General features: G+C 42.7%; 1 protein-coding gene across 8 annotated transcripts in view; it reads right to left on the minus strand.

The window, feature by feature from the left end:
* usp34 (ubiquitin specific peptidase 34) overlaps positions 1-18632 on the minus strand; it is a 257669-nt gene that overhangs the window by 168373 nt on the left and 70664 nt on the right. For all 8 annotated transcript variants that reach the window (XM_078229924.1, XM_078229920.1, XM_078229926.1 and 5 more), the window contains exons 8-12: positions 13002-13063; positions 12714-12795; positions 12509-12601; positions 10612-10737; positions 5850-5979 (exon numbers count right to left, since the gene is read on the minus strand). In XM_078229924.1, coding sequence (XP_078086050.1) covers positions 5850-5979; positions 10612-10737; positions 12509-12601; positions 12714-12795; positions 13002-13063 — 493 coding nt within the window. The remainder of the gene's footprint in view (positions 1-5849; positions 5980-10611; positions 10738-12508; positions 12602-12713; positions 12796-13001; positions 13064-18632) is intronic.

Here is an 18632-nt window from a genome sequence, read left to right on the forward strand (position 1 = left end):
ATATACGGATTGGAATCATAGGTAACCTAGATGAGGAATTCACAGAACATTTTCGATATAGTTTCTTAAAAAACTAGAGAGCAGGCTACACACATGGTACTGGGCAATGATATGCAATTAATTAATGAACTCAGTGAAAGTGTCCCTCGGTAGCACCAACCATATGACTGAACTTTATTTTGAGTTTGAGATTGAGAATAGTGCGTCTCAGACTAGCACTTTAAACTTAAATTAAGTCAAATATGAGGGCATAAAGATAGAGTTAGCTAAAGTGAATTGGCAAATAAGGTTAAGTGATAGATTAATAGAGATGCAGTGACAGACATTTGAGCGGTATATTTCAGAATAGATACATTTCAACAAAGAAAGAAAAAATAAAGGGGAGGGCCCACTACCTTTGATTAACCATAAAAGTTAAAGACAGTATCAAACTTGAAGAGAAAGTGGGTTTTCTTCGGGTGCACCCACATTCCCAAGATGTGCAGATTAACTTGATTGACCATGCTAAATTTTCCCTTAGTGTCAGAGGGATTAGCAGGGTTAATACACAGGGTTACGAGGATAGGGCCTGATTGGGATTGTGGTCGGTGTTGGCTCAATCGGCTAAATGGTCATCTTCTGCACTGTAAGGATTTTATGATTCTATGAAGAATATAATTACACAAAGATGGGTGGCAGGTCAAAGGATTGACTAGAATATTTTTTAAAAAGCAAATTATTACAAAAAAATTAGTAAGAAGGGAGATATTAGAATAAAGCTAACTAGAAATATAAAAACAGATAGAAAGTGCTTCTATAAATATTTAAAAGAAAAGTGTAACATATGATGCACAAGGATGTGCATCACTTTGCTAAGTTTCCATGGCTTTATCCCCTTTTCTCCCATCCTGTTACTTGTACTCTCTTTTTTGTATATGTGAAAGCGCCGGGTATACTGAACATTCTGAACCAACTGCATTGGTTTCCTTCCTCCCATCTTTTTCTATATTTATATAATTTAACAGCACTTAACAGTTTTGAGAGTGTGTTGCATTATTTGCAAAAATGGCAAAACTTTAATAAAAATATATTTCAAAAAAGAGTTAACAAAGTGAGCACTAGTCCTACAGGTGGTGTGTCTGGGGAATTAATAATGGAAATTAAGGAGAAGTCAGATAAATTGAACAACTATTTTGCATCATATACATATATATTATATGTAGAGGATATAAATAACAATGCAGAAATAGCTGTAAATCAGAAAATGGGTGGGGAATCAGGAAAATTACAATCACCAGAGAAGTGGCACTGAGAAAAATGTTGGAGGTAGGGGTTTGCAAGTCCCTAGTTCTTGATTGACTTCATCCTATGGGTCTTAAAAGAAGTGGCTAGTGCAATAGCTGATGCGCTGGTTTTAATTTTCCAGAAATCCACAGATTCTTGGAAGATTCCATTAGATTGGAAAATAGAATCATAGAATCCCTAAAGTGCAGAAGGAGGCCATTCGGCCCATCGAGTCTGCACCGACCACAATCACACCTAGCCCCTATACTCGTAGCCCCACGTATTGACCCTGCTAGTCCCCCCTGACACTAAGTGACAATTTAGTATGGCCAATCAACCTAAACTGCACGTCTTTGGATTGTGGGAGGAAACCCACGCAGACACAGGGAGAACATGCAGACTCCGAACAGAAAGTGACCTAAGGCTGGAATTGAACCCAGGTCCCTTGCGCTGTGAGGCAGTAGTACTAACCACTGTGCCACCATGCCGCTCACCATGATAAATGTAACCGCTTTATTCAAAAAGGGAGGGAGATAGAACACAGGAAAAACAGACCAATTAGCTTAACATCTGTCATAGGCAAAATGTTCGAAGTTATTATTAAAGGCATTATAGCAGGGTCTTGGAAAAATTCAAAATAATCAGACAGAGTCAACATGGTTTTGAGAAAGGGAAATAATGTTTCACTAATTTATTGGAGTTCTTTGAAAAACTAACATGTGCTGTGCATAAAGGGGAACCAGTGGATGTACTGTACTTGGATTTCCAGAAATCATTTGATAAGGGGCCACATCAAAGATTATTGTAGAAAATAAAAGCTTATGGTGTAGCAGGTAGAACATTGGCCAGCTGTCAGGAAACAGAATAGGCATAAATGAGAAATTTCCCGGTTGGCAAGAGTGGTATGCCACCGGGGTCAGTGCTGCGGCCTCAATTTTACACAATTTATGGATATTGGGATAATCTAGAACCAGGGGTTCCAGTTTAAAAATAAGGAGGTTGCACATTTAAGACAGAAGAGAAGAATTTATTTCTCTTAGAGGGCTGTTGGAAGCAGAATCTTTGAATATTTTTTACGGCAGAGTTACAAGGGGGTAAAAGGTTATTGGAGGTAGGCAGGAATCTGGGGTTGAGGTTACAATCAGATTAGCCATGATCTAATTGAATGACAGAACAGGCTTAAAGGGTCAAGTGGCTTATTCTTGCTCTATTCAGATATGTTTGTATGTATGTATGTAAATGACCTGGACGAAGGGACTGAAGGTATTGGTTGTTACATTTGTGATGAACAAAGATAGGTAGGAAGTAAGATGTGCAGAGGACATAATGAGGCTACAAAGGGATATATAGTTGGCTTTAGTGAGTAGGCAAAGATTTAGTAAATGGAGCATAATGTGGGGAAAATGTGAAATGTCCTTTTTGGCAGGAAAATAAAATAGAAGCATATTATTTAACTGGTGGGATATTGTAGAAGGATCTGGGTGTCCTTTGCATTAATCACCCAAATGGTTAATGTGCAGGTACAACAAGTAATTAGGAAAGTTAATAGGATATAATTATTGTGAGGGAATTGAATACACAAAAGAGATTTATGCTTCAATTATAAAGGGTGCTGGTGAAACCACAGCTGGAGTACTCGGTACAGTATTGGTCTCCTTCTTTAAGGAAGGATGCAAATGAGTTGGAAGCAGTTCAGAGGAGGTTTACTAGACTAATACATGGGATTGGTCAGGTTGTCTGATGAGGAAAGGTTAAACAAGTTCCTTTGTATCCACTGGTCTTTAAAAGAGTAAGAGGCAACTGGATTGAAACATAGAAGAATCTGTAGGGTCTTGACAGAGTAAATGTGGAAAGGCGATTTCTTTTTGTGGGAGAATCTAGAACTAGGGGTCACGTTTTAAAAATAAAGGGTCACCCATTAAAGACAAAATGAGCAGAAGTGTTTTCTCTTAGAGGGTCATAAGTATTTTGAACTCTCTCCCTCAAAAGGCAATGGAAGTAGAGCCTTTGAATATTTTTAAGGCAGAGGTAGATAGATCTTTGATAAGCAGAGGGCTGAAAGGTTATACATGGTAGGCGGGAATGTGAAGTTGAGGTTCAGATCTGCCACGATCTTATTGAATGGCTGAGCAGGTTCGAAAGCCCTAGTGGCCTGCTCCTACTCCTAAATCATATGTTCGTATGTATTATGTTGGCAGTTTTTCATTTGTTGAAAATTGGGCGGAGAGGTGGCAGATGGAGTTTAATCCGGATAAATGCGAAGTGATGCATTTTGGAAGAAATAATGTAGGGAGGAGTTATACAATAAATGGCAGAGTCATCAGGAGTATAGAAACACAGAGGGACCTAGGTGTGCAAGTCCACAAATCCTTGAAGGTGGCAACACAGGTGGAGAAGGTGGTGAAGAAGGCATATGGTATGCTTGCCTTTATAGGACGGGGTATAGAGTATAAAAGCTGGAGTCTGATGATGCAGCTGTATAGAACGCTGGTTAGGCCACATTTGGAGTACTGCGTCCAGTTCTGGTCGCCGCACTACCAGAAGGACGTGGAGGCATTAGAGAGGGTGCAGAGAAGGTTTACCAGGATGTTGCCTGGTATGGAGGGTCTTAGCTATGAGGAGAGATTAGGTAGACTGGGGTTGTTCTCCTTGGAAAGACGGAGAATGAGGGGAGATCTAATAGAGGTATACAAGATTATGAAGGGTATAGATAGGGTGAACAGTGGGAAGCTTTTTCCCAGGTCGGAGGTGACGATCACGAGGGGTCACGGGCTCAAGCTGAGAGGGGCGAAGTATAACTCAGACATCAGAGGGACGTTTTTTACACAGAGGGTGGTGGGGGCCTGGAATGCGCTGCCAAGTAGGGTGGTGGAGGCAGGCACGCTGACATCGTTTAAGACTTACCTGGATAGTCACATGAGCAGCCTGGGAATGGAGGGATACAAACGATTGGTCTAGTTGGACCAAAGAGCGGCACAGGCTTGGAGGGCCGAAGGGCCTGTTTCCTGTGCTGTACTGTTCTTTGTTCTTTGTATCTGTTATGCCATTTTGAGAGATTATAACTAGTTTAATACTTCCAGTTTCTACTAGAATCTTAGGCGGCACTTCTGAAAAATAGGCAGGGATAAAGAGTTCAAAATGCATTAGAATTTTTGAGAGTGTAACTACTTTGGTAGATAGAGTATAATGTGGAGAAGTGAAGGGTTATTCATTTGGTGATAAAAATAGAAAAAATGATGTTTTAATAGGCATGGAACTTCTAACTGTTGATGTTGAGACTTGGATGCACTCAAAAAAAAGGGAGCCTGTAGATGTAATATATTTGGATTTCAAGAAGATATTCAATAAGGTCCCACACAAAAGGTTAATAGGCAAAATATGGGTTCTTAGAGTAGGGGCTAATATATTAGCACGGATAGAGAATTGGTTAATAGGCAAGAAGCGAGTAGGGATAAATGGCATTTTCAAATTGGCAGGTTTTGACTGGTGGAGCGCTAAAGGGATCAATGCTGGGACCTCAGCTATTTACAATCTGTATTGATGTCTTAAGATGTAGCAACCCAGAGTAAAGTATCCAAAGTTACTGATGATGCAAAGCCAGTGGAAATGTAAGCAGGGGAGGACACAAAGAGACTGCAAAGAAATATAAGTTTAAGTGAGTGGGCAATAGTATGGAATATGTGGGGAATTGTGAAGCTGTTCACTTTGTAGTAAAATCAGAAAAGTAGAACATTTTTTAAAAAGGAATGAAGCTTCTAAATGTTTATGTCCATAAAGACTTTGCTTGCCATACTTATACAAGGAACACAAAGTCGGCCTTTATTGACCTTTATTGCAAGGGGATCGGAATACAAGAATGAGAAGTCTTGCTGCAACTGTATAGGGTTTGTAAGACCACAACTGGAATATCCTGCGCAATTCTGGTCTCCATCTCTAAAAAAGGAGCCTTACAAGTTCATTAGAAGGTTCATTCGATTGATTCCTGAGGTGAGAGGGTTTTCCTATGATGAGGCACAAGTAAACTGAGCTTGGACTCTCTGGCAATTGGAAGAATGAACGGTGATCTCATTGAAACATACAAGATCCTAAAGGTCTTCTTGACAGGGTGGACACAGAGGTCGATACCCTGGATGGGGAATCTAGAACATTGGGACACAGTCTCAGGCGAAGGGATCCACCATTCAGGATTAAATAAGGAGATATTTCCTCACTCAACAAGTTTTGAATCTTTGGAACTCTACTGCAGAGGGTTGTGAATCAGCTATCGTTGAGCATATTCATATTGTTGAGATCAATAAATTTTTAACTAATAGGGAATCAAGAGATATGGAGAGTGAGAGGGAGAGTGAAGCTGAGGCAGAATATGACCCATGATCATATTGACCCGAGTATGCTCAAAAGGGTCAAATTGTCTTCCCCTGCCCCTATTTCTCATGTTTTTAAAACATTGTACAATCTTATCATTTTCTTATTAATTTGAGCAGAAGTTCATATATGAATACAGATTTAGAAATTCTGGCACTTGATACATATAAACACTTACTTAAAATAACAGAATATATCCATTCTCTAAGCATTGCACTTACCTTTTTTATTTCCCATTGGGAGGTTTGTATTAAGGAGAGAAGCAAAGGAGCTCTGCTTGGATAGTTGAGCCTTAGCAGCAAGTGCATTATTCCAGAGGGCTTTAATAAGCATTGATGCCAAGTACAAGGTCTGTGAATAAGGCCAAAAGTGAGGTACTGAGTGAATACATTTTACTTCAGTGTGAACTGCAGATAATGGAGAAAACAAAAAAAGCAGTCCAAGGAACCACAATTGTGCATCAACTCCTGACCAAACAAAAATGTAAAGAGGCTGACTACTAATGCCAGTATAGCTGAAGAGAGGTGTTAACTTATACGTCAAGTGTTTGTAAAATCACAGTTATTGGGTCCAATAAAATGGGATTGTTTTATACAACTGACTTATACACCGCGAACTACTGTAAGCACTACTATGTAGTGCGGTTGAGAATTTACAAAGTAACTCAATCAACCTGCTGTGGCAGAGCTCATAGGCCGGAGTGCTTGTAACTTAATCAATCAATAACAAATGGGTTCTTGATGGCAGCGCAGCAGCAAAGCAAATTGATGACTTTTCACGTACATCATGCTGCATTGGGAGGTCACAGATAAGGCACCACTCTTGTTTTCAATGGTAGTTTGGATTACTCACTCAGCACTATTGTTTAAATGGACATTCATAGAATCCTTACAGTACAGAAAGAAGCCACTCAGTCCATTGAGTCTGCACTGACTCAAAGGAAGCTCCCTTTGAGTCGATGCCCTACCCTCCTCTCTATCCCCATAATTCTGCGCATTTTACAATGGCTAATCCACCTAATCTGCACATCTTTGAACACCAAGGAGCAATTTAACATGGTCAATCCAGCTAACCTGCACATCTTTGGATTGTGGGAGGATACTGGAGCATCCGGAGGAAACCTACACAGACATGGGGAGAACATGCAAAGCTTACACAGATAGTCACCCAAGGCCAGAATCAAACCCAGGTCCCTGGCACAATGAGGCAGCAGTACTAACCACTGTGTCACCATGCCACCCTATATGCATACAGTTAATCAGATTTTGTGATCTGTTTAATTGTTAGACTAATTAGAAAGTAAATAGAAGGGCTTTAACTATCTTTTTACAGTTCCCCATAAAACATACCTGTGATCAAGAAGGCAAATGGGATGTTGGCCTATATCGCAAGGGGAATAGAATATAAAAGCAGAGATGTCTTGCTGCATCTGTACAGGGCATTGGTGAGGCTGCAGCTGGAATACTGTGTGCAGTATTGGTCCCCTTATTTGCGGAAGGATATATTGGCCTTGGAGGGAGTGCAGGTTCACCAGGTTGATACCAAAGATGAGGGGTGTTGATTATGAGGAGAGACTGAGCAGATTGGGTTTGTATTCGTTGGAATTTAGAAGGCTGAGGGGGGATCTTATAGAGACCTATAAGATAATGAAGGGGCTGGATAGGGTAGAGATGGAGAGATTCTTTCCACTTAGAAAGGAAACTAGAACTAGAGGGCACAGCCTCAAAGTAAAGGGGGGGTCAGTTTAGGACAGAGTTGAGGAGGAACTTCTTCTCTCAGAGGGTGGTGAATCTCTGGAATTCTCTGCCCACTGAAGTGGTGGAGGCTACCTCGTTGAATATGTTTAAATCACGGATAGATGGATTCCTGATCGGTAAGGGAATTAGGAGTTATAGGGATCAGGCGGGTAAGTGGAACTGATCCACTTCAGATCAGCCATGATCTTATTGAATGGCAGGGCAGGCTCGAGGGGCTAGATGGCCTACTCCTGCTCCTATTTCTTATGTTATGTTCTTATGTAAGCAAGCCATTATGCCCTATAATTTGAAATGTGACTCGATATGCATATCTCAAAATAGCATTTTCCAGGAATTTCACTAAAATGTTTTTGTTAATGCTTTGACAGGAAAAAATCATTTATGGGATGTGGGCATCGCTGGCTAGACAAGTATTTATTGCCACCCCAAGTTGCCGAGGTGGTGGTGGAGAGTTGCTTCCGCAAATTGCTGCAGTTCCTGAGAACATAAGAACTAAGAGCAAGAGTAGGACATTCAGCCCCTCGAGCCTGCTCCACCATTCAATAAGATCATGGCTGATCTTTTTGTATACTCAGCTCCACTTACCTGCCCACTCACCATAACCCTTAATTCCTTTACTGTTCAAAATTTATCTATCCTTGCCTTAAAAACATTCAATGAGGTAGCCTCAACTGCTTCACTGGGAAGGGAATTCCACAGATTCACAACTCTTTGTATGAAGAAGTTTCCCCCTCAACTCAGTCTTAAATCTGCTCCTTCTTATTTTGAGGCCATGCCCCCTAGTTCTAGTTTCACCCATCAGTGGAAACAACTTCCCTGCTTCTATCTTATCTATTCTTTTCATAATCTTATATGTTTCTATAAGATCTCCCCTCATTCTTCTGAATTCCAATGAGTATAGCCCCAGTCTACTCAGTCTCTCCTCATAAGCCGGAATTCCTCAACTCCGGAATCAACCTAGTGAATCTCCTCTGCACCCCTTCCAGTGCCAGTATATCCTTTCTCAAGTAAGGAGACCAAAACTGTACACAGTACTCTACGTGTGGCCTCACCAGCACCTTATACAGCTGCAACATAACCTCGCTGTTTTTAAACTCCATCCCTCTAGCAATGAAGGACAAAATTCCATTTGCCTTCTTAATGACCTGCTGCACCTGCAAACCAACTCCTTATGATTCTTGCACAAGGACACCCAGGTCTCTCTGCACAGCAGCATGCTGCAATCTTTTACCATTTAAATAATAGTCCATTTTGCTGTTATTCCTACCAAAATGGATGACCTCACATTTACCAACATTGTGCTCCATCTGCCAGACCCTCGCCCACTCACTTAGACTATCTATATCCCTTTGCAGACTTTCAGCGTCCTCTGCACACTTTGCTCTGCCACTCATCTTAGTGTCATCTGCGAATTTTGACACACTACACTTGGTCTCCAACTGCAAATCAAATCATCTATGTAAATCATAAACAATTGCAGTCCCAACACTGATCCCTGAGGCACACCACTAGTCACTGATCACCAACCAGAAAAACACCCATTTACCCCCACTCTTTGCTTTCTTAGTTAACCAATGTAGGTGTAGGTACACCCACAATGCTGTTAAGGAGGGAGTTCCAGGATTTTGACCCACAACAGTGAAGGAACAGCGATATATTTCCAAGTCAGGATGGTGAGTGGCGTGGAAGATAATCTTCAGATAGTGGCGTTCCCAGGTATCTGCTGCTCTTGTCCGAGATGGTAGTGGTCATGGGTTTGGAAGGCGCTGCCTAAGGAACCTTGGTTCATTCTTGCAGTGCATCACGTAGATGGTAAACACAGCTGCTGCTGTTCGTCAGTGGTGGAATGGTTGAATGTGGAGGGGATTGAATGTTTGTGGAAGAGGTAGTGATCAAGCAGGCTTCTTTGTCCTGGATGGTGTCAAGCTTCTTGAGTGCTGTTGAAGCTGCACTCATGCAGGGAAATGGAGAGTATTCCATTAAACTCCTGACTTGTGCCTTCTAGATGGTGGAAAGGCTTTGGGGAGTCAGGGGGTGAGTTACTTGCCACTATTCCTATCCTTTAACCTGTGCTGGTAGCCACAGTATTTATATGGCTAGTCCAGTTCAGTTTCTGATCAATGGTAACCCCCAGGGTGTTGATAGTTGGGGATTCAGTGATGATAATGCCATTGAATGTCATGGGGTGATGATTAGATCCTCCCTTGTTGGAGATGGTTATTGCATGGCACTAGTGTGGTGCGAATGTTACTTGGTATTAAACCTGGATATTGTCCAGGTTTTGCTGCATCTGGACATGGACTGCTTCAGTATCTGAGGAATCGCAAATGATACTGAACATTGCGTAATTGTCCACAAACATCCCCACTTCTGATCTTACGATGGAAGTCATTGATGAAGCAGCTGAAGATGGTTGGGCCTAGGACACTATCCTGAGGTACTCCTGCAATGATGTACTGGAGCTAAGGTGATTGAACTCCAAATCACCACAACCATCTTCCTTTGTGCCAAGTCTGACTCCAAACAGTGGAGGGTTTTCTCTGATTCCCATTGACTCCAGTTTGCTAGGGCCCCTTAATGCCATACTCAGTCAATGGTGCCTTGAATTCAAGGGAACTCTCATCTCACCTATGGCATTCAGCTCTTTTGTCCATGTTTGAAACAAGGCTGTAATGAGGCAGGAGCTGAGTGACCCTAGCGGATCCCAAACTGAGCATCCATGAGCAGGTCTTTGTTGAGTGAGTGAGTGCCACTTATTAGCACTGTTGATGATCCCTTCCATCATTTTATTGATGATTGCGAGTTGATTGATGGGACAGCAATCGACTGGTTTGGATTTGTCCTGTTTCTTGTGTACAAGACATATCTGGGCAATTTTCCACATTCGGAGGAAATGCCAATGTCGCAACTGTACTGGAACAACTTGGCTGGGGGCATTTATCTTATTTGCCACAAACATTTCTTATGCTCCACACTCTCACCATTTTGTGCACAGAAAGATCCCACATCAGGATTGATGACCAGATAATAATATGCCGGCACTGTTGGTTGAAGGACAAACATTCCTCAAGCTACCGGGAGAATTCCACTGCTCTTGCTCATATAGTAAAATGCTTTCTGCTCACCTGCGTGGTCCAGAGAGTGACTGCAAGAGTGAGCAATAGGAAAGAATGAAAGATCCATATCTATTATAGAAATGTTGGGCACATTCATGAAGGTGCCTTACCTGTTCTGTGTGCACACTTGGATGAAGAGCAGATACTAGATTAAGAAGGTGTCGAAGTGGTACAGGGTCCAGGTGCTTAATAAGGGAAGGGAACAAATCATGGATGTACCGACTACAGTGTTTCAACTGTGGGGGAGAACAAAAAAGAGAAAATGTCAAAAAGTACAATTGCACACATCTAAGATAGGAAGAATCAGTGAATGGAGATGTTAGAGATGAATATACAATTAAACATTATTTGAGTTCTTCATTTTCACTCAGTCAATTTTTTAAAAAGCGAATAAAAAGATCATTTTCAGATACCACTAAAGGAAGCCCTTCAATCAGATGGCAGCATTGAGCCATTTTAACTAATCTGGGGCAATCTCTGGAACTGGTGCAACATTAGAAAGAAACAAACAACTGCAGTGAATAGTCACGGAAAAATATTGATAGCGTTAGACCCAAAGCTTAAAAGCAGCCATAAAATCAGAGAAAACATTGAATTAGAACCAAACCAAAATGAACCTAGGGTGACATGGAAATATTATCCAAAAGAAGATAGAATTGAAAAGATGATGGGAAAGTTCTAAATACAGTTTTAACCTAAATAGTACACACAGTGTTAAATTACGAGATAGTAATATGGAAATATAAAATACAGACTCGTGTTTACTGTCAAACAAGTCCTTTCACTGGTAACCCAAAAAAACCCAAAAATCTTCATATACAACTGGATAGCTAATATAGCACTGATGCCCACTGTACACAATTCTTGAGGCAATACAGTTAGATTACCTAACTGGGAAAATCTAGTTAAATCCATTAATATTCCAAGATTATTTCATCACATGAAGGTGAAAGATTGCATAGTTTATCAATAAAGGAGGTTAGTAGCAGCCTCTAATGATTGACAGGCATGTGTTCAAGTAACACATCAAAGACTATTTCCTCGGGTGGATGGAGCTATTACAAGGGGGCATAACTATAGGGTTCGTGGTGGGAGATACAGGAAGGATATCAGAGGTAGGTTCTTTACGCAGAGAGTGGTTGGGGTGTGGAATGGACTGCCTGCAGTGATAGTGGAGTCAGACACTTTAGGAGCATTTAAGCGGTTATTGGATAGGCACATGGAGCACACCAGGATGATAGGGAGTGGGATAGCTTGATCTTGGTTTCAGATAAAGCTCGGCACAACATCGTGGGCCGAAGGGCCTGTTCTGTGCTGTACTGTTCTATGTTCTAAGGATTAAACAAGCACTCTACTACACACAGCAAATTAGATTTAAAGGAACCAGTAGGGATTCAAAAATAATCCAAAACAGTGACAGTCTAAGTTTCCAGAGCTGCTAAACTGGTTGCTGATTCTTCTCTGTGGGGAAGTGAAATTTATGTAAGTCATCAAAACACAGCCAACTAAATTCCTTTTACTATTTCCAATTATAATGAGAACTCATCATTATCAATTTCCTAGGTTACATCAACAACATGGGAACAGAAAAATCATGTAACACGGCTCACAAGCGGATAAGGGAGATCCGAGGCCCTAGCTGGTTTCTGAGGTATATCCTAGCGGGTTTGCAACATTGTAGAAGGGTCCAGACAGGTACAGATATGTGCAAGAGTTGGAGGAACAGGAAATAGGCAACATCTACTAAAATTAAAATATTACCTGTGCAACTTTGTTCGTCTCTTAGTAATTTTGGCATTTGTCTAGTGGTCCCATTTGACATAAATAATAAAACTAAAACATTACTTGTGCAAATTACTTTCTTCTGAAATACTCTCCAAAGAAATGACAAATAGTCATTTTTATTTTTTCTTTAAAAAAATTACACTGTGGCATTTATATTATACATTACCCCCTATGGTTTAAACAACAATTGTCAGCAAAGCAACAAATTTAGTTTATTAGTACCTGTGCTGCCGCCCAAATACAGTCTATATGCTGTGTGCTAAGTCTTCCTTCTGCAGCCAGAAAGTTCAGGATGACTTGGCATTGTTTGATGATCTGCAAATCAATAATGCAAAATTTGAGAAAGGCAAAAACAAATTTTGCAAGCATTTTTTTGGTGGGGAGGGGGAGGTTGGGTGGAGTGGAAGAAAGACTGTTCCACACAAACCTCAATGTGCAAATTTGGTCCAAAGATATGTTCAACAACACTATTATGAATTAGCCAGTCTGCTAGTTCTTTTGCAATTGACCTATGGTGACAGAAAAAGGGAAGAAGTTTACACAAAAAGTTCTCTTTCTTCATCCTATTTTCCCACTTACCCAGTACTGCATTGTTGGTTTTCTTTCAGGAGGCTCAGGGACATTTGGTTAGAAAACCATCATAATTCTTTTACCCCACATATGCATTTGAGCTTAAGAGTCATCTCTAATAAAAGTTAGAAACATCATTACTTACGTTTCAGTGTCTGACACCAAAGATTCATTATTACAAACATCATTGAATGTGTGAAGTTGATTCTGTTGGTGGAAAAAAGTTGGAAATTATTTGACTTGTCTATTTTATAGCCACTTTACATTGACTTGTAAATCAATAACAAGTTTATTGACTGAAGTTCATTGATGAGTACAACTGAGCCAAAGGGAAAGTGGATAAAGTAAGGAAGTTTAATGGATAACTTGACTAGAAAGCAAAGTATTTATTAAAAAAAGTAATGCCATGTGGATCTTTCCCCAGTAGCAGAATTTATCATAGACTGGAATGCATTTTCTAACACGACAGTAGTAATGCAAAATGAACATAAGCAGAGGAAAAGCCTCAATTTAGAACTGATTATGGAGAAGTTTTCTATTCCTGCCTCAACACCACTAATACATTTCATAAAAGTACGGAAGATATTGAAAGTTATGCAAAAAGAGAAACAAGATCCTGCTTGTATTCTCTTTTAAGAAGGTATTTGTATTCCAACTGAGCCAACATATTCTTCCTAATTTTGTCAAAAGTATTTTGTCAAAAGTATCAAAAAGGAAGCGGTATTGGGGTTCTTGAGAAACATTAAGGTAGACAGGGCCAGGGCCGCCTGATGGGATATAGCCCAGAATACTGAGAGAGGCAAGGGAGGAAATTGCTAGGGCCTTGAGAGAAATCTTTGTATCCTCACTGGCTACAGGGGAGGTCCCAGAGGATTGGAGAATAGCCAATGTTGTTCCTTTGCTTAAGAACAGTAGCAAGAATAATCCAGGTAATTACAGGCCGGTGAGCCTTACATCAATGATAGGGAAATTATTGGAGAGGATTCTTCGAAACAGGATTTATTCCCACTTGGAAATAAGTGGACGTATTAGTGAAAGGCAACATGGTTTTGTGAAGGGGAGGTTGTGTCTCACCAACTTGATCGAGTTTTTTGAAGGAGTGATGCAGATGATTGATGAGGGTAGGGCAGTGGGTGTTATCTACATGGACTTCAGTAAGGACTTTGACAAGGTCCCTCATGGCAGATTGATTGCATGGGATCAGAGGTGAGCTGGCAAGGTGGATACAAAACTAGCTCGGTCAAAGAAGTAAGAAGTCTAACAACACCAGGTTAAAGTCCAACAGGTTTATTTGGTAGCAAACGCCACTAGCTTTCAGAGCGTGCTGCTCCTTCGTCAGGTGGAGTGGGAGATCTGCTCACAAACAGGGCATACAGAGACACAAACTCAATTTACAGAATAATGATTGGAATGTGAGTTTTTACAGCTAATCAAGTCTTAAAAGGTACAGACAATGTGAGTGGAGAGAGCATTAAGCACAGGTTAAAGATGTGTATTGTCTCCAGACAAGACAGCTAGTGGGATTTTGCAAGTCCAGGCAAGTTGAGGGGGTTACAGATAGTGTGACATGAACCCAAGATCCCGGCTGAGCCGTCCTCATGTGTGTGGAACTTGGCTATCAGTCTCTGCTCAGCGACTCTGCGCCGTCATGTGTCGTGAAGGCCGCCTTGGAGAACGCTTACCTGAAGATCAGAGGCCGAATGCCCGTGACCGCTGAAGTGCTCCCCAACAGGAAGAGAACAGTCTTGCCTGGCGATTGTCGAGCGGTGTTCATTCTTCCGTTGTCATAGCGTCTGCATGGTTTCGCCAATGTACCATGCCTCGGGACATCCTTTCCTGCAGCGTATCAGGTAGACAACGTTGGCCGAATTGCAAGAGTATGTACCGTGTACCTGGTGGATGGTGTTCTCACGTGAGATGATGGCATTCTGTGTCGATGACCCGGCACGTCTTGCAGAGGTTGCTGTGGCAGGGTTGTGTGGTGTTGTGGTCACTGTTCTCCTGAAGGCTGTGTAGTTTGCTGCGGACAATGGTCTGTTTGAGGTTGTGCGGTTGTTTGAAGGCAAGAAGTGGGGGTGTGGGGATGGCCTTGGCGAGATGTTCATCTTCATCAATGACATGTTGAAGGCTCCGGAGGAGATGCCGTAGCTTCTCCGCTCCGGGGAAGTACTGGACGACGAAGGGTACTCTGTCCATCGTGTCCCGTGTTTGTCTTCTGAGGTCAGTCGGTGCGGTTGTTCGCTGTGGCGCATCAGAACTGTCGATGGATGAGTCGAGCGCCATATCCTGTTCTTATGAGGGCATCTTTCAGCGTCTGGAGGTGTCTGTTGCGATCCTCCTCATCTGAGCAGATCCTGTATATACGGAGGGCTTTCCATAGGGGATGGCTTCTTTAACGTGTTTAGGGTGGAAGCTGTAGAAGTGGAGCATCGTGAGGTTATCCGTGGGCTTGCGGTACAGTGAGGTGCTGAGGTGACCGTCCTTAATGGAGATGCGTGTGTCCAAGAATGCAACCGATTCCGGAGAGTAGTCTATGGTGAGTCTAATGGTGGGATGGAACTTGTTGATGTCATCATATAGTTGTTTCAGTGATTGTTCGCCATGAGTTCAAAGGAAGAAAATGTCATCGATGTATCTAGTGTATAGCATCGGTTGAAGGTCCTGTGCGGTGAAGAAGTCTTGTTCGAACCTGTGCATGAAGATGTTGGCATATTGAGGTACGAATTTGGTCCCCATGACTATTCCGTCTGTATGGAAGAAGAACTGGTTGTTGAAGGTGAAGACATTGCGTTCCAGGATGAAGTGGATGATTGGTAAAATTGCATCTGGAAACTGGCAGTTGTCGGCATTGAGTACTAAGGCAGTTGCAGCAATGCCATCATCGTGGGGGATGCTGGTGTAGAGTGCCGAAACATTGATTGTGACGAGGAGTGCTCCTGGTTCAACTGCTCCATGTGTGCTGAGTTTCTGTAGGAAGTCCGTAGTGTCACGACAAAAGCTGAGGGTTCTTTGTATAATGGGTTTCAGGATGTCCTCGACGTAGCCGGAGAGGTTCTCGCACAAGGTCCCATTGCCCGATACAATGGGACGGCCGGGTGGGTTTGCCTTGTGTATCTTCGGGAGGCAGTAGAGATCTTCAACGCGGGGAGTACGTGGGATGAGAGCACGGAGGGTGTTCTGAAGGTCCGGATCAAAGGTCTTGATCAGAGTGTCGAGTTGATGGGTGTGTTCTTTGGTCGGATCTGCGGGTAACTGTCTGTAGTGTTCCTCGTTGTTCAGTTGTCGGAACACTTCTTTGCAGTAAGCCGTTCTGTTCAGTATGACAATGGCCCCTCCTTTGTCTGCTGGTTTGATGACAATGTTGCGGTTGGTCTTGAACGCGTGGATGGCGTTGTGTTGTGCTTGGGTGATGTTCGGGGCTGTCTTGAGAGTGCAGCTGGTGATTGTCCTACGGACAAGCCCTCCGTATACACAGGATCTGCTCTGATGAGGAGGATCGCAACAGACACCTCCAGACGCTGAAAGATGCCCTCATAAGAACAGGATATTGCGCTCGACTCATCAATCGACAGTTCCAACGCGCCACAGCGAAAAACCGCACCGACCTCCTCAGAAGACAAAAACGGGACACGATGGACAGAGTACCCTTCGTCGTCCAGTACTTCCCCAGAGCGGAGAAGCTACATCATCTTCTCCGGAGCCTTCAACATGTCATTTGTGAAGACGAACATCTCGCCAAGGCCATCCCCACACCCCCACTTCTTGCCTTCAAACAACCGCACAACCTCAAACAGACCATTGTCCGCAGCAAACTACCCAGCCTTCAGGAGAACAGTGACCACGACACCACACAACCCTGCCACAGCAACCTCTGCAAGACGTGCCAGATCATCGACACGGATGCCATCATCTCACGTGAGAACACCATCTACCAGGTACACGGTACATACTCTTGCAATTCGGCCAACGTTGTCTACCTGATACGCTGCAGGAAAGGATGTCCCGAGGCATGGTACATTGGCGAAACCATGCAGACGCTACGACAACAGATGAACGAACACCGCTCAACAATTACCAGGCAAGACTGTTCTCTTCCTGTTGGGGAGCACTTCAGCGGTCACGGGCATTCGGCCTCTGATCTTCGGGTAAGCGTTCTCCAAGGCGGCCTTCACGACACACGACAGCGCAGAGTCGCTGAGCAGAGACTGATAGCCAGGTTCCGCACGAGGACAGCCTCAACCGGGATCTTGGGTTCATGTCACACTATCTGTAACTCCCACAACCTGCCTGGACTTGCAAAATCTCACTAGCTGTCCTGTCTGGAGACAATACACACCTCTTTAACCTGTGCTTAATGCTCTCTCCACTCACATTGTCTGTACCTTTAAGACTTGATTGGCTGTAAAAACTCACATTCCAATCATTATTCTGCAAATTGAGTTTGTGTCTCTGTGCCCTGTTTGTGAGCAGATCTCCCACTCCACCTGATGAAGGAGCAGCACGCTCTGAAAGCTAGTGGCGTTTGCTACCAAATAAACCTGTTGGACTTTAACCTGGTGTTGTTAGACTTCTTACTGTGTTTACCCCAGTCCAACGCCGGCATCTCCACATCGGTCAAAGAAGAAAGAGGATAGCAGTGGAAGGGTGCGTTTCTGAATGGAGGGCAGTGCCAAGTGGCATTCCTCAGGGATCAGTGCTGGGACCTTTGCTGTTTGTAATATATATCTATAACTGATTTGGAGGAAAATGTAACTGGTTTGATTAGTAAATTTGAGGATGACACAAAGGTTGATGGATTTGCAGATAGCGATGAGGACCATCAGAGGATACAGATCGGTTGGAGACTTGGGCGAGAGATGGCAGATGGAGTTTAATCCGGACAAATATGAGGTAATGCATTTTGGAAGGTCTATTACAGATAGGAAAGATACAGTAAATGGCAGAACCCTTAAGAGTATTGATAGGCAAAGGGATCTGGGTATACAAGTATACAGTTCACTGAAAGTGGCAATGCAGGTGGAGAAGGTAGTCAAGAAGGCATACGGCATGCCTGCCTTCATCGGCCGGGGCACTGAGTTTAAAAATTATCAAGTCATGTTGCAGCTTTATAGAACCTTAGTTAGGCCACACTTGGAATATACTGTTCAATTCTGGTCGCCACACTACCAGAAGGATGTGGAGGCTTTGGAGACGGTACAGAAAAGATTTACCAGGATGTTGCCTGGTATGGAGAGCATTAGCGATGAGGAGAGGTTGGATAAGCTTGGTTTGTTCTCACTGGAATGACAGAGGTTGAGGAGCGACCTGATAGAAGTCTACAAGATTATGAGAGGCATGGACAGAGAAGCTTTTTCCCAGGATGGAAGAGTCAATTACTCGGGGGCACAGGTTTAAGGTATGAGGGGCAAGGTTTAAAGGAGATGTGCGAGGTAGATTTTTTTTTAAACACAGAGTAGTGGGTGCCTGGAACACGTTGCCGGGGGAGGTAGTGGAAGCGATACGGTAGTGACTTTTAAGGAGCATCTTGACAAATACATGAATCGGATGGAAATAGGGGGATATAGTCCCCAGAAGGATAGGGGGTTTTAGTTAAGTTGGGCAGCATGGTCGGTGCAGGCTTGGAGGGTCAAAGGGCCTGTTCCTGTGCTGTAATTTTCTTTGTTCTACTGGTCAGCTTTAATACTTCAAAACAGAATAGGTATTACACAAATCTCCTAACATCTACATTTGTTTTTTAAACTTGTAAGTAAACATAAATTTAAAGTTTGGGAAGCAC

This window comes from Mustelus asterias, chromosome 15, assembly GCF_964213995.1.
Source record: "Mustelus asterias chromosome 15, sMusAst1.hap1.1, whole genome shotgun sequence".
Taxonomy (NCBI): domain Eukaryota; kingdom Metazoa; phylum Chordata; class Chondrichthyes; order Carcharhiniformes; family Triakidae; genus Mustelus; species Mustelus asterias.